General features: G+C 64.5%; 1 protein-coding gene across 1 annotated transcript in view; it reads right to left on the minus strand.

The window, feature by feature from the left end:
• Nucleotides 1-10,286: 10,286 nt before the first annotated feature.
• The window catches only part of UMODL1 (uromodulin like 1), a 51,171-nt gene continuing 45,184 nt past the window's right edge, over nt 10,287-16,273 (minus strand). Inside the window, 9 exon segments of the mRNA XM_062174778.1 lie at nt 10,287-10,468; nt 11,103-11,187; nt 11,680-11,839; nt 11,971-12,136; nt 12,139-12,206; nt 12,638-12,734; nt 12,737-12,782; nt 15,879-16,009; nt 16,012-16,185. Coding sequence (XP_062030762.1) covers nt 10,287-10,468; nt 11,103-11,187; nt 11,680-11,839; nt 11,971-12,136; nt 12,139-12,206; nt 12,638-12,734; nt 12,737-12,782; nt 15,879-16,009; nt 16,012-16,185 — 1,109 coding nt within the window.

The raw sequence follows: 16,273 nt of genomic DNA on the forward strand, positions 1-16,273 counted from the left end.
CCCAGGAACAGGAGGGGGAGGAGGGGTCACCTGTGGGGAACCCACCCAGGGAGGCAGACGTCCGTGCAGGGCCCAGACGTTTTAAAAGAGATCATTCATTCATTCATTCATTCAAAAAGCAGAGTTAGAGGGGCCGGCGCCATGATGCAGTAGGTTAATCCTCTGCTTGCGGCGCCAGCATCCCATATGGGCGCCGGCTCCAGTCCCAGCTGCTCCTCTCCTGATCCAGCTCTCTGCTGTGGCCTGGGGAAGCAGTAGAGCACGGCCCAGGTCCTTGGGCCCCTGCACCCACGTGGGAGACCCGGAAGAAGCTCCTGGCTCCTGGCTTCGGATCAGCGCAGCTCCGGCCGTTGCAGCCAATTGGGGAGTGAACCAGAAGATGGAAGACCTCTCTCTGTCTCTCTCTCCTCTGTTTCTCCCTCTCACTGCCTGTAACTCTCTCAAATAAATAAATAAATAAATAATCTTAAAAAAAAAAAAAGCAGAGTCTCAGAGAGCGAGGGAGAGACAGAGAGACAGAGCGATCTTCCATCTGCTGGCTCACTCCACAGTTGCCATAGCAGCCAGGGCTGGGCCAGGCCGAGCCAGGAGCCAGGAGCTCCATCCGGGCCTCCCGCACCTGTGCAGGTGCACACACTTCTCACAGCCGTTCTCTCTGACCAACAGGGCTCCGTCCACCCCGAGAGACCAGCCCTGCCCTCTGAGCCCTTCCCGAGCCCGGAGGCCCTGCGCCCCTGCAGGCCTGCGGAGGGAGGCCAACTCCACATTTGCTCAGTCCAGGGGGCTCACAGCAGGACGAAGGGAAGAGGAGGAACCAGGGCTGGGGTGCAGCCCGCGGGAAAGGCCCCATTGCCCCCCACCCCAACCCCGTCGTGGCCTTGGTGTCAGGTGCCATCTGCTGGCCAAGGTGGAGAGATGCGGGTAGGGGAGAGTCCATGATTGTCACCTCCCTCACCCCACCTCCCTCACCCCACTTCCCTCACCCCCACCTCCCTACCCCACCTCCTTCACCCACCTCCCTCACTCCCACCTCCCTTACCCCATCTCCCTCGCCCCACCTCCCTCACCCCACCTCCCTCACCCCACCTCCCTCACCCCAACTCTTTACCCTACCTCCTACCCCCACCTCCCTTACCCCACCTCCCTCACCCTCACCTCCCTCTCCCCACCTCCCTACCCTCACCTCCTACCCCCACAAACCTCACCCCCATCTCCCTACACCCACCTCCCACACCCCCACCTCTGTCACCCCACCTCCCTACCCACCTCCCTCACCCCCACCTCCCTCACCCCCACCTCCCTCACCCCACCTCCCTCGCCCCCACCTCCTTACCCCACCACCCTCGCCCCCACCTCCCTACCCCACCTCCCTCACCCCACCTCCCTCACCCCACTTCCCTCACCCCCACCTCCCTACCCCACCTCCCTTCACCCCACCTCCCTCACTCACCCACCTCCTTACCCCATCTCCCTCGCCCCCACCTCCCTCACCCCCACCTCCCTCACCCCACCTCCCTCACCCCAACTCTTTACCCTACCTCCTACCCCCACCTCCCTTACCCCACCTCCCTCACCCTCACCTCCCTCTCCCCACCTCCCTACCCTCACCTCCTACCCCCACAAACCTCACCCCCATCTCCCTACACCCACCTCCACACCCCCCACCTCTGTCACCCCACCTCCCTACCCCACCTCCCTCACCCCCACCTCCCTCACCCCCACCTCCCTCACCCCACCTCCCTCGCCCCCACCTCCTTACCCCACCACCCTCGCCCCACCTCCCTCACCCCCCACCTCCCTCACCCCACCTCCCTCGCCCCCACCTCCCTCACCCCCACCTCCCTCACCCCCACCTCCCTCACCCCACCTCCCTCACCCCACCTCCGTCACCCCACCTCCCTACCCCACCTCCCTCACCCCCACCTCCCTCTCCCCACCTCCCTACCCTCACCTCCTACCCCCACAAACCTCACCCCCATCTCCCTACACCCACCTCCCACACCCCCACCTCTGTCACCCCACCTCCCTACCCCACCTCCCTCGCCCCCACCTCCCTCACCCCCACCTCCCTCGCCCCCACCTCCCTCGCCCCCACCTCCCTCACCCCACCTCCCTCACCCCACCTCCTTCACCTCACCTCCCTCACTCCCACCTCCCTTACCCCACCTCCCTCGCCCCCACCTCCCTTACCCACCTCCCTCACCCCACCTCCCTCACCCACCTCCCTCACCCCACCTCCTTACCCTACCTCCTACCCCCACCTCCCTTACCCCACCTCCCTCGCCCCCACCTCCCTTACCCACCTCCCTCACCCCACCTCCCTCTCCCCACCTCCCTACCCTCACCTCCTACCCCCACAAACCTCACCCCATCTCCCTACACCCACCTCCCACACCCCCACCTCTGTCACCCCACCTCCCTACCCCACCTCCTCGCCCCCACCTCCCTCACCCCCACCTCCCTCGCCCCCACCTCCCTCGCCCCCACCTCCCTCGCCCCACCTCCCTCGCCCCCACCTCCCTCACCCCACCTCCCTCACCCACCATCCCTCACCCCCACCTCCCTCACCCCACTTCCCTCACCCCCACTTCCTCACCCCCACCTCCCTCACCTCCACCTCCCTACCCCACCTCCCTCACCCCCACCTCCCTCACCCCCACCTCCCTTACCCCACCTCCCTCGCCCCCACCTCCCTCACCCCACCTCCCTCACCCCCACCTCCCTCACCCCACCTCCCTCACCCCACTTCCCTCACCCCCACTTCCTCACCCCCACCTCCCTCACCCCCACCTCCCTACCCCACCTCCCTCACCCCACCTCCCTCACCCCAACCTCCCTCACCCCACCTCCCTCGCCCCACCTCCCTCACCCCCACCTCCCTCTGAGCCCCCACTGCAGTGTGAGTGACCTCCTAGAACCCTGACTGGAATTCTGGGTCCCAGGTGGGGCCTGAATGTGACCAGCACCAGGGACCCTGCAGGCGAGGCCAACCAGCCTGGGAGCCCCAAGCCCTCTCTCCCCATCTGGGGCTCTCTGAGTTCCTAGGTCCCCAAGGCCTAAGGAGGCAGGGGCTGTGCGGCGGACGGGTCTGGTTCCGGCTCCGGCTGCCCCACTCAGCAGCTGTTTCGTGTGGGGGTCACCAGCAGCGCCCCCCCCCCCGGCTGAGCACCATCGTGCGCAGGCTCAGGGAGGCCACACGAGAAAACCCTGCAAAGGCTGCGGCGTCTCCTGCGGGAGCCCCGGCCACCACGGACAGGAGGACCCGGGCCACTTGTGCTGTGCCAGGAGCCCCTCGGGAGACGGCCGACTGCAGAGCAGCCCACAGCGCCACAGCCGTCCCCGCCCGCCCGGGGCCCGGCTCCGCGCACTGGGGTGCAAGGCTTTGCAGGAAGGGTCGGGGACTGGGGCGTGCGAGCTTCAAAAACGGCACCCTCTGAGGCTGCGCCTGCCAGCAGCCACCGCACGGGGACTACTGAAGACCTCCCTCTGCGGCGACGTGAGCACACGTACACACATACACACTCACACACATACACACACACACACCACACACTCACACGCACACCACACACTCACATATTCATACACACACACTCACACACCACTCACACGCACACACATACACACTCATACACACACTCACACACACCACACACTCACATGCACAGCCCACACCGCACACACAACTCACACATGCACATACACACACCACACACTCACATGTACACACTCAAGTGCACACACACTCACACTCACATACACATGCACTCACATGCACACTCACACACACATCACATACATACACACTCACACACAACTCACACATACACACTCACACACATGCACAGCCCACACGCACACACCACACACATGCACACACTCACATGCACAATCACGCACACAATGCACACATACACTCATGCACACACTCACATGTGCACATCACAACATACTCATGTGCACACACAATCATGCACACACATGCACACATACACTCATGCATACACACACTCACGTGTGCACACACATGTACATACACACACTGACATGCACAGCCCACATGTACTACTTAAATACACACATATACACCACACACTCACATGAACACACTCACATGACTGTGTGCACACACACAGCCCACATACACTCGTGTGCACACATGTGCACACACAATCGTGCACACATAGGCACACACTCACACGCACAGCCCACATGTACTACTTACATACACACATGCAACACACTCACATGCACACTCACATGTACACACTCACACGCATGTGCATACACAGATACACATGCTTGCGTGCACACACATACGCACGCACACAATCATACACACTCACGTGCACACACTCATGTACACACATGCACACTCATGCACACTCATGTGCACACTCATGCAGGTTCTGCTTCTGTCCCCGCTCCCACGGAGGCCCTGGCTCACTGCAGGTGGTCTCCCCGCCAGGGGTCTCCCCTGGCTCACTGCAGGTGGTCTCCCCGAGGGTCCCCCTGGCTCACTGCAGGTGGTCTCCCCCCCCATGGGTCTCCCCTGGCTTCACTGCAGGTGGTCTCTCCCCCTCCCAGGGTCTCCCCTGGCTCACTGCAGGTGGTCTCCCCGAGGGTCCCCCTGGCTCACTGCAGGTGGTCTCCCCCTCCCAGGGTCTCCCCGGCTCACTGCAGGTGGTCTCCCCCAAGGGTCCCCCTGGCTCACTGCAGGTGGTCTCCCCGAGGGTCCCCCTGGCTCACTGCAGGTGGTCTCCCCGAGGGTCCCCCTGGCTCACTGCAGGTGGTCTCCCGAGGGTCCCCCTGGCTCACTGCAGGTGGTCTCCCCGAGGGTCCCCCTGGCTCACTGCAGGTGGTCTCCCCGAGGGTCCCCTGGCTCACTGCAGGTGGACTCTCCGAGGGTCCCCCCTGGCCCACTGCAGGTGGTCTCCCCCTCCCAGGGTCTCCCTGGCTCACTGCAGGTGGTCTCCCCGAGGGTCCCCCTGGCTCACTGCAGGTGGTCTCCCCGAGGGTCCCCCTGGCTCACTGCAGGTGGTTCCCCGAGGGTCCCCCTGGCTCACTGCAGGTGGTCTCCCCCGAGGGTCCCCCTGGCTCACTGCAGGTGGTCTCCCCGAGGGTCCCCCCTGGCTCACTGCAGGTGGTCTCCCCCCCCGAGGGTCCCCCTGGCTCACTGCAGGTGGTCTCCCCGAGGGTCCCCCCTGGCTCACTGCAGGTGGTCTCCCCCCCCGAGGGTCCCCCTGGCTCACTGCAGGTGGTCTCCCCGAGGGTCCCCCTGGCTCACTGCAGGTGGTCTCCCCGAGGGTCCCCCTGGCTCACTGCAGGTGGTCTCCCCGAGGGTCCCCCTGGCTCACTGCAGGTGGTCTCCCCGAGGGTTTCCTCGGGCGGGCTGTGAGGGAAGGACTCGGCCTCGTTCTTGTCCTCCTGATGGCGCCATAAGCACTGGGACTCAGCAAATGCTCCTCGCTCTGTTGGCCGGACGAGTGGGGGGGTGGAGAGATGGACACCAGGTGCATGGACAGACGGACGGACAGATGGGTGGATGGAACTGCTGGGGGTGGGGGGTGGAGAGATGGACACACGGGTGCATGGACAGACGGATGGACGGACAGATGGGTGGATGGACTGCTGGGGGGGTGGGGGTGGAGAGATGGACACATGGGTGGACGGACAGATGGACAGGCAGATGGGTGGATGGACTGCTGGGGGGTGGGGGGTGGAGAGATGGACACACAGGTGCATGAACAGACGGATGGACGGACAGATGGGTGGATGGACTGCTGGGGGTGGGGGGTGGAGAGATAGACACACCGGGTGCCATGGATGGACAGACAGATGGGTGGATGGACTGCTGGGGGGGTGGGGGGTGGAGAGATGGGACACACAGGTGGATGGACAAACAGACGGATGGGTGAACTGCTGGGTGGACGGACAGACGGATGGGCAGAGGACCAGGTCAGAGACCTCACAGCACTTGTGGGCGTCCCGCTCAGCACAATGATCCCCCTTGTGTATGATCAGAAGGCCACCCTCCCCACGTGGTGACTGAGGGCTGGGCCCTATTTGCCCCTCACGCCACGTCCTCTGGGTGTCCCCCGGGGCTCAGCACCTGCTTGGCAAAGGTGGGGGAGGAGAGTGGAGCACCAGCTTCATATCACACAAAACACGCGTGAGAGGGCGGGGCCTGTTTATTGAGACCACAGGGAAACCAGCCGGGTGTTGACTGCTTTATCTCCAAAGAGCCACACAGCCGTGCACCCAGCCACTGCCCTGCTGCGTGGGCCACGCTGCTTGTCGAAGGGCACGTGGCAGGTGCTGGGCTGGCATCAGCACACGTGGGCCCAGAGGCCACTCCTGGGCTCCCCAGAGCACCCTGCACCGCGTGGCCCCCAGCGAACACCCGGCGAGCCTGTGACACGGGCTGGACCACACAGGGCGTCCCGCACAGCCAGGCCCAGCTCAGCGTCACAGGCCACGCGTCCTGCTTGCTTGGAAACAGCCGTGCACACGTGTTCCGTGTTGCGGTTCTTTACCGACTCAGGGAGCGTCCAACAAATCCCAATGCTTCGTGTCCCGCGTGGGTGACAGTCGGCTGCATTCGGCAGAATCGCCCCGGGTGCTGAGAGCCGAGGCCAGGATGGCGCTCGCTCGCTGTGGGCTGTGGCGCTGCGCCTACGGTAACGGCGTAAGAAGACAGCGCTACACGTCCCGCTCAGACCCAGATCTTCTCGCTGCCTCACTCTGCGCCCGTTTCCTGCCTTTCAGAGACTCCCGTGGCAGACGCGTGCCCTTTGGAGCCACTGTTGCACACGTAGCAGTGCCTGGAAGCTAAGGGATGTTTGCGGGAACTTGAAAAGTTGGTGGGAAATGAATTAAAGGTGTGAATTTATTTTGGTGCAAGAAACTTGGTTTTCATAACACGGGAAACCGGTGAGATGCAAACCCAGGCATGGACTTCCGGGCTGCTTTGGCACCAAAACAATCTCACGCGTTCGATTCCATTTCCTGCGAACTTCTTAAAGCGCCCTTGGACACGGCTAAGACAGCGGCGGCAGTGCGGGTATGAGGTGGGCTGACCGTGCGGAGAGCTCCATGAGCAGCGGAAGGTCCTGGGAGACGTGAACCACCATCACCGTGTCGGGGCGTTGCTGGGCGATGGCTGTCCGGGAGGGGTTGCGTGGGCTGCGTGGACGTCCAGGGCCAGGGTGGTGGAGGTGGCGGTGGTGGCTGGGGGACAGCAGAGCTGCGCCTGCGCCAGGTTTTGAGGATCTGTGTCTGGAGCCAGGAGCAGCCCCGTCTCCGCTCACGTCCACACCCGCCTTTAGCTGCCTTGTGGGGCCACAGGACAGCGGGTCTCCCAGGCACGGGAGCTTCCGGGGCTCATCCAGGCATCAAAGCCTGTCAGTGCTTGAGCCATGGCAACCCGAGTGGAGGAGGGGGCTACATGGGTCGTTGGCACGAAGGTAAGGACCACGGTCGGCCCTCCAGACCCACAGGCTCCCAACCCAGAGAGAGCAGCATGGGAACACGTCCAGGTGTCCTTGTCTCTAAGCGTTACTGAGTGACACCAGGCGCCGTCAGCACGCAGAGGGGACTCAGATCTACACACACTCCCCACCATGTGGCACGGGGGACATGCATGTCCACGGATTCGCACCTCCAGTCTGGGGCCTCGAACCCATTGCCCGGGATCCAGAACCCCCCTCCAGCAGTTACGGGCAGTGGAGGTGACCAAGGGGGACCCCGAGGATGTGGCTCTGTGCTCACTGGGCAGGGACCGGCCAGGCCCAGAGTGTGAGGCTGGAGACTGCCAGACACAGAGAAGAACAAGAACAGCGTGGACGTGACCTGTCCCTGGGGGGGACGGCATGGACGTGGCCTGTCCCTGGGGGAATGGTGTGGATGTGGCCTGCCCCCGGGGAACGGTGTGGATGTGGCCTGTCCCCGGTAAGTGACACCTGAGCTGCAATTCACCTGGGGCCTCAGCACCTTAGCACTAGCTGGTTTTTCTTTTTTTTAAGATTTATTTATTTATTTAAAAGTCAGAGTTACAGAGAGAGAGAGAGAGAGAGAGAGAGAGAGAGAGAGAGGTCTTCCATCTGCTGGTTCACTCCACAAATGGCCACAACAGCCAGAGGTGGGCTGATCTGAAGCCAGGAGCCAGGAGCTTCCTCCAGGTCTCCCATGCAGGTGCAGGGCCCAAGGACTTGGGCCATCTTCTACTGCCTTCCCAGGCCATAGCAGAGAGCTGGACCGGAAGAGGAGCATCTGGAACTCGAACTGGTGTCCACACAGAATGCTGGCATGCAGGCAGTGGCTTTACCCACTACGCCACAGTGCCAGGCCCTCCTTTGCACTCTTTGGAGAGGCCCCCAGAAACACACAGGGCTGGTGTGTGAGGGGCTCAGCCAAGCGCCCAGGTTGCTCATGGGTTGGTTACTAGTTGGTTGGTTAGTTGCTGGTTAATTATTGGTCAGTTGGTTAGTTGGTTGTTGGCTGATGGGTGGTTGGTAGGTAGTTGGTTAGTTATTGGTTGGCTGGTTGGTTAGCTGGTTAGTTGGTTGATGGTTGTTGCTTGCTTGAAATTTTTCCGAGTGGTTTTAGCAGGAGCTTCATTTCACTTTGGAGAGCAGAAGCCCCTGTGGACAAGCAGAGAGGCCGGCGCCCTCAGACGCTTTGGTGCCAGGGCAGGGGACACCCAGCTGCCTGTGGCACTGACCCGCCAGTTACCCTTAGAAATCAAGCAGTAGGGGGCCGGCGCTGTGGCGCAGCCGGTAAAGCCACCACCTGTGGTGCCGGCATCCCACATGGGCGCCAGTTTGAGTCCCGGCTGCTGCATTTCCGATCCAGCTCTCTGCTATGGCCTGGGAAAGCAGTGGAAGATGCCCGAGTGCTTGGGCCCCTGCACCCATGTGGGAGACCCAGAGGAACTCCTGGCTCCTGGCTGTGGCCTGGCCCAGCCTGGCTGTTGACACCATCTGGGGAGTGAACCAGGGGATGGAAGATCTCTCTCTCTCTCTCCTCTGTCCCCAGCTCTGACTTTCAAATAAATAAGACTTAAAAATGAAGAAAGAAATTCCTGAGCCGCACAGCGCTGGCCTTGTTGCTGGAACTCCCACTTAAAAAATCAAGTAAAATTCATAGAGGTGCTCTCAAAACCACACAGGGAGGTGACTGAGCTCCAGGGCTGGGCTCTGTCGGCCGAGAGCGTCCCAAGGCCCAGGGTCATGAGCTCGGGGGTCGTCAGGGGCCCCCGGAGACAAAAGGGCTGAGGCAGGGCTATGGCAAGTGTCGTGCTTATGTTGGGGGCATCAGATCCCTGGCAGGGGCACCCCCCACTTCTCAGAGAAGCCCATTGTCTCTGGGCTCCGCTGGGACTCAGGGCCAATGGTCCGGACGCTCGGGGCCGAGGCACACACCCTGGCTGAGCTGCTCCAGGGATCCGCGTCTCCCTGCCTGAGTTGCTGGTGCCAGGCCCAGAGTCCTCCCAGCCACGGGGCCCCCTCCGGCCACACGGAGGCCAGGATCCCACACTGCTGCTATGCAGCCTTGTCACTTCCTGGATCCCCACATCTCATGGAAATGGCAGCCATGGTGTTTCCCGCTAAGCACACGTGCTGACACCGCACTCCAAACCGTGGGGCCTTCAGACTCACGCGTGCAGACGGTCCACACAGAACATGCGCACGGCACCTGCACACCCACAGCGTTGCCCAGTGTCCAGGCGCACCGTGACACACAGTGGGCGGGCACACACATACACACGCACACATACACGCATGCATACACACACACGCATACACACATGCACACACATACACACCCATACACACGTCGCATACATATACATTCAGGCACATGTATGCATACACAGTCATGCGCACACATACACAAACGCACATGCACATACATGTGCACTGCACACATGCGTGCACACACATGGGCCCCGCAGAAGAGCCTTCGAGCATCTCTCCTTCCGTGTCACATGCCCCAGCCGCCTTCTGTAAGTGGAGAACGTGAGGCCCCAAGGGGTCAGACCCGGGAGGGGCGGCAGGGCTGCGGGGAGGGGGTGCCTGGGCCCCAGCCCCCGGCCTGCAGTGCAAACCCGTGGAGCCCACGGCCCTCCGCCCTCCGCCCGGGGCACAGGACTATCTCAGGAAGCGAGCACACGTCTGTGGGAAGGGGACCGGAACTGCAGCACACGCAGGTCTGTCCCGGGCATCACCGCGGGGGCCCTGGGCTCCCTCACAGCCTCACCCACCTGCGGCCCAGCCGGGACCATCCTAGTCGCTGAACGCCCGGTAGCTCAGGGTGTCCGGCTGGAGCCGGAAGCTATATTTTCCTGTCATCATCTGGGAGCGCACGATCAGAAGGGCAGCCGCCGCGGCCACCACCGTGAGGATGCCCGCCACAATGAGGACCACGTAGCCGGCCCCCAGGCCCGGTGCGGGCCCTGCCGGCGCACCTGCAGGAGGATGACGGGCAGGGTGAGGCGTGTGCCCAGGCTGGGCCAGCACCGACCCCCAGAGCCGGCACAGTGAAGACACGGGGCACTGTAGGCCCCCAGAGTTGGGCAACAGGGGCCCCGATAGCCCCTGCACACACACACACACGGCCACAGTCCTGCCGTCTGTGGGGTGGACACAGCCCAGGTGCCCACTGACAGCTGGGGCCCAGCCACGCGATGGAGGGAGGGGCCTGAGCCCGGCTCTGGCGTGGGCAGCCACACATGCTCTCCTGAGCACACGGCCTGCGACTTGAGCCCCCTCCCCTGAAGCGTCCACTCCGCCTGTCTCGGCACTGTCAGAACACTTGGCTGCCTTTGGACGGGGTAGCCGAACACGCTGCCGCGTCGCGCTGTGAAACCTGCCCTTGAGCCCTGGAAGCCTGGGTCCTGTGGTCTGCAGCCTGGGGTAAGGACTGACCCTGCTGGGTTACTGGACACTGCGAGCTGCATTCCGCCTGCAGGGGGCGCCCGGCGGACGCTGAGCTACTGCTGCCTCTGCCCGCGACTGGAAGGAGCTGCTCCCCCTGCTGGTGGACGGGGCCGGTGCAGCCTCAGCCGCCCCCCCCCCCCCCCCCCGCCAGTCGGCGCTCACCCTCAGACCGCACGAGGGGCCCCCAGGACGCCAGGTGGACCTCAGAGGCCTCGCCGCTTCTCAGCACGCGCAGGTCGTTGCAGTTCTGTTTTTTCGCAGGAGAGAAACGTGAAGTGAGCGGAACAGTGGCCACGGGGCACTGAGCCGCGTCGACGGGGCCTCCGTGCGTCCACTCTGCACAGGGGACGACTCCTGCTCACCGCAGAGCGCTAGCCCTGGCCGGCCCGCCATGCCCATGGTTGCCTGGGCCTCGAGCCCACCGGCAGGCTCTGTGGGTGACGCCAAGTCTACACCGTCCAGGTGTGAGCCTGGCGCCCTGCCCCGTCCTCGGAAAGACGCTGTGGCTTGACCACGTGTCTCTTGGAGCCGTGGCTGCCGTGGGCAGGAGACCTCGACTGTGCTCAGCAAGTGGTGGGAGGGGCGGCAGCGAGGCGGGGCCCCCCGCTGACCCCGGAGTGCCCCCCAGGCTCCCTCGGGTCCCTCCGCAGGGCTGCCCACGCCAAGTCCGCCACTCGGGCCCCAGATGCTGGCGGACAGAACAACAGCCGGGCCCCGCGGCCAGTGCGTGGACACTCACTATCTTGCACGTGGCTCCGGGCGCCTCCAGGCACACGCGCAGCTGGCAGTGCAGGTACACGAGGGAGGTGTTGATGAAGGAGAAGATCCTGAGCTTGAACTGCGCTTTGTGGGAGTCGCCGTTCTCGATGACGCGGGTGTAGGTGTTGGGCACCGGGCAGCTGGGCAGAGGGCACGCAGCCCCTGAGGGTCCCCGCAGGGACGTGCACCTGAACCGGCCCCCTCCCCAGTCCCCAAAGACCCAGGCCCACGCCAGCCTCTGCCGGAGCCCCAGGTCCCCCCGAGCCCCTACCTGTTGTTAATGAAACCAAAGGTGAGCGGGTCCCGGGCATTGCTCGACGGGGTCGCCCAGCACTCGGTCAGCACCACCTTGAGGTCGCTTTTCTGGGTGTAGAGCCCCACCGCGATGGTGACGTCGTCACTGGCAGACACGCTGTGGTTCTGGGGGATGGGCGACTCCCGACAAACAGCTGCATCTCAGTGACAAAGCTCCCCGCGCCGTGGAGGTCCTCCATGACAGTGTAGACCCTGGGGGGGGGGGGCGCCGCTCAGCAGCCTGCCTCCTGCGTGCCCCTCGTCCCCCTCCCAAAACAGGAACCCAGGGCCAGCGCCGCGGGACAAGCCACCGCCTGCAGCGCTGGCATCCCATGTGGGCACTGGTTCTAGTCCCAGCTGCTCCACTTCTGATCCAGCTCTCTGCTATGGCCTGGAAAGCAGTGGAAGATGGCCCAAGTGCTTGGGCCCCTGCACCAGTGTGGGAGACCTGGAAGAAGCTCCTGGCTCCTGGCTACAGACCGACTGTGACCATCCGGGGAGTGAACAGTGGGTGGAGACCTGTGTCTCTCTTCTCCCTCCCTCCCCTGCCTCTCTCTCTCCCCTTGTCTTTCTGCCTCCAACTGCCTTTCAGATAGCTAAGTGGATCTACCCGACAGGGCGAGCACGGCCGCGGCTGCCCTCACCCCCACTCGGGGCTGTGGCCCGAGGACGTCAGCAGGTGGTTCCGGAAGGCGCAGTGGATGGGGCTCAGGATCTTCAGGTGGTGGATGACGCCCTCTGGGACAGGTCGCTCCTCAGCGTGGTCCTCACCACCGTGTCCGTCGTGTTCTGAGCATACACGGGCGCCCGCGTGAGCCCCAGGCCCCTGAGCTCCCCGACCCCACTGTGGACCCGCCGAGGCCGCTGCGGGAGGGGCAGGAGTGTTTCTCCCCTGAGCTTATCCCCCACCCCTGGTGGTCACACCCTGGAGTGCACTGCATGGCACCGGCAGCCTGGCTGGAGTCGGAGCCGTGACCGCCGTGGCAGGAGTGACCGCCGTGGCAGGAGTGACAGGACTCCCTGCGGTCTCCAGGCTGGGGGGGAAGATCCCCTTCTCTCCACGGCCCTGGTCCCGCAGCATCATCACCTGGGGCTTGCCGAGGGCACCCCCTGTCTTGGGGGCTGTGCTGTCCCCAGGCCTGCACACACGGGGAGGCTCCATCCTCCTCCTCACACCCCCGAGCCACAGCCTTGCACGGCCACCCTCTCGCTCCGGCCAGCGGGCTAGGACTGCCCTAGAGGTGACCAAGGGCCACACAGGTGCCTCGACTGCACCCCCTGCCCCTTCCAAACGGCCCCTCCGGCAAACACTCACCCCCTGGGAGTCCCAGGTCTGGAGGCCCAGCAGGCAGCTCTCAGGCCCGTGTGGGTTCCTGGGGCTGCAGTGGGCACGGCTGAGGCCACTGACACACGGGCGTTGGGCCATCTGCCCAGTGGACTCGCTGAGGGGGCTCGCTGGACAGAGGCCCGTGACAGCCGTGCGAGCACCGGCCTGTGACAGCCGCCACCACTTCCGCACTGACCCTCACGCTGGGACGCCCCAGCAGGCGCTGCGCTCACCAAGCCGTCCCCCCCGCCATGTCCCATCTCCGCCCCTGCGGCTGCCCTGCCTCCACTGTCCAGGGATGTCCTTCTCACTCAGGCCCCAGGCCCACCCTGTGCCCACCGCGTCCCCCGCCCGGACGACATCCCCCGTCCCTCTGAGCAAACGTCCAACCCCGCGCCCTGAGGCCCCTCTCAAAACAGAGCCCGGGGACAGGGCTGGTCCTCGGCCTGCACCCCACCCGCCGTGCTGGGCCTCCACTCTCCACCCTAATCGTGGGCAAACGGTGTCCTGCCCAGGGTGCCGGGGGCCCGGCCGTCCCTGGGGCTGTGCTGGGTCAGGCAGCCCACGCACATCCGGGGGGGGACTGCGGTGCACTGCCCCTCCCCACCCCCTCCCCAGGGAACAAGGCCTGGGTTGCTCCCAGGAGCCTCTGGGGCAGAAGCCAGGGCCCCATGGTCCTGCCCTGCTCGGGAAGCGCTCTGTCTCGTGCAGGTGCAGCTCCCTGCATCTACCCCAGCCCCAGACCCCCGGGCCCACTCCTCCGAGAAGGCTGGACCAGCGGCTGGACAGCCTGAACCACTCAGAGAGACCACGCTGAGCTCCCTGCCGGCTCTGTCCTCCCCGATCCAGCCCTGCCCGCAGATCCCCGGCTGCACCCGTCTGGGCCTTCGCTGCGGGACGAGCCCCTATCAGTGGGGGCCCCCAGGGAGTCTGGTAGCCCCTCGCCCCCCACCCCTGCTGCACGGGTAGGGCCGGCCCCGCCCAGGACTGGGCTCACAGAGGTGCAGGTGCTGGTGTCTCCTCCCCCCAGCAGCAGGCCCAGGGAGCCACAGCCCACAGACACCCAAAGTGAACCCAGGGCCAAGGGCTGACGGGCAGGTCCTGCACATGGGGCTGCCAGGCCCCAGCCTGAGGGGCTCCCCTCCACCCCCAGCCTCCAGGCCCTTCAGAGCCTGGGCAAAGTGGACGCTGGACAGGACCTAAGTCCTCCATGGGGCTGAGACTGGCGCCACCTGCCTCCGACCAACACACACATCCCTTACACACGCATACCCCCCACACACACCTTACATGCACAGATACATGCATGCACACACCTCTTACACACATGCACACACCACACCCACGCACTCCTTACACACACTGCATGCCACACACACGCACACGTGCACCATACACACACATGTTAATAACATTCACACATGCTTAACACACACGTTGTCACCTACACAAACTCACATATACGTTCATGCATGCAAGCTTACACACATTCACATGCATAGCCATCCACACATGTGCACACGGGTGCACACGTAGAAACACACCGACACACACAGGCTTCCACGCACCCACACACGACCCCTGACTTTCCCACCTCCCCCCTCCGTCAGCCCTGACTCTGAGGCTACCCCAGGCTTCCCTGGTTCCCTGCTCAGAGCAGAGACCTTGGGCTGCGGGCCAGGGGCAGACCCTCCCTGCCCCCAGGGGCATGCCCGCATGTGCATCCTGGCCTTACACTCTGTATGAGGTAAGGGGCATGCCCACCTGTGTGATCCGGGCCTTAGCTCTGCACGAGGGTTCCCAGGGGCGTGCCCACCTGTGTGATCGGGGCCTTAGCTCTGCACGAGGGTTCCCAGGGGCGTGCCCACCTGTGTGTCCCGGGCCTTAGCTCCACGAGGGTTCCCAGGGGCGTGCCCACCTGTGTGTCCCGGGCCTTAGCTCCACGAGGGTTCCCAGGGGCGTGCCCACCTGTGTGTCCCGGGCCTTAGCTCCACGAGGGTTCCCAGGGGCGTGCCCACCTGTGTGTCCCGGGCCTTAGCTCCACGAGGGTCCCCAGGGGCGTGCCCACCTGTGTGTCCCGGGCCTTAGCTCCACGAGGGTTCCCAGGGGCGTGCCCGCATGTGTGTCCCGGGCATGTGTGTCCCGGGCCTTAGCTCCACGAGGGTCCCCAGGGGCGTGCCCACCTGTGTGTCCCGGGCCTTAGCTCCACGAGGGTTCCCAGGGGCGTGCCCACCTGTGTGTCCCGGGCCTTAGCTCCACGAGGGTTCCCAGGGGCGCACCCACCTGTGTGTCCCGGGCCTTAGCTCCACGAGGGTTCCCGGGGGCGTGCCCACCTGTGTGTCCCGGGCCTTAGCTCCACGAGGGTTCCCAGGGGCGTGCCCACCTGTGTGTCCCGGGCCTTACCTCCACGAGGGTTCCCAGGGGCGTGCCCACCTGTGTGTCCCGGGCCTTAGCTCTGCACAATGGTCCCCAGAGGCATGCCCGCATGTGTGTCCCGGGCCTTAGCTCTGCACAAATGGTCCCCAGGGGCGTGCCCGCGTGTGCGGCCCGGGCCTTACGCTCTGCACGAGGGTCCCGCACTCGCTCCAGCCGGCCACCAGGAGCACGTGGCTGCTGTTGCTGGTGCTGACGTTGCAGGATGGGTGCCCCAGGTACAGGGCAGCCTCGGGGATGGCCTCCTGCTGCAGGAGCGCCTCTGCACGGCGACGGCCACCTTCTCCATCTCGCACAGCACGCTGGTGACCGCGCCGCTCAGGCTCAGCCGCGGGGGCGGGGCCCAGGGTGCGGGGCCAGGGGAGTCACCTGCAGGGCACACGGAGACAGAGGCCCAGCGCGGGTCTGTGGTTGGGGACCAGCACGGGGGGCCTGCCACACATGCACACACATGCAGAGTGCACAATGCACATGTATGCATGAACACACACAACGCACTTGTTCACATGCACACATACAT

The sequence above is a fragment of the Lepus europaeus genome, chromosome 2, assembly GCF_033115175.1.
Source record: "Lepus europaeus isolate LE1 chromosome 2, mLepTim1.pri, whole genome shotgun sequence".
Lineage (NCBI taxonomy): Eukaryota > Metazoa > Chordata > Mammalia > Lagomorpha > Leporidae > Lepus > Lepus europaeus.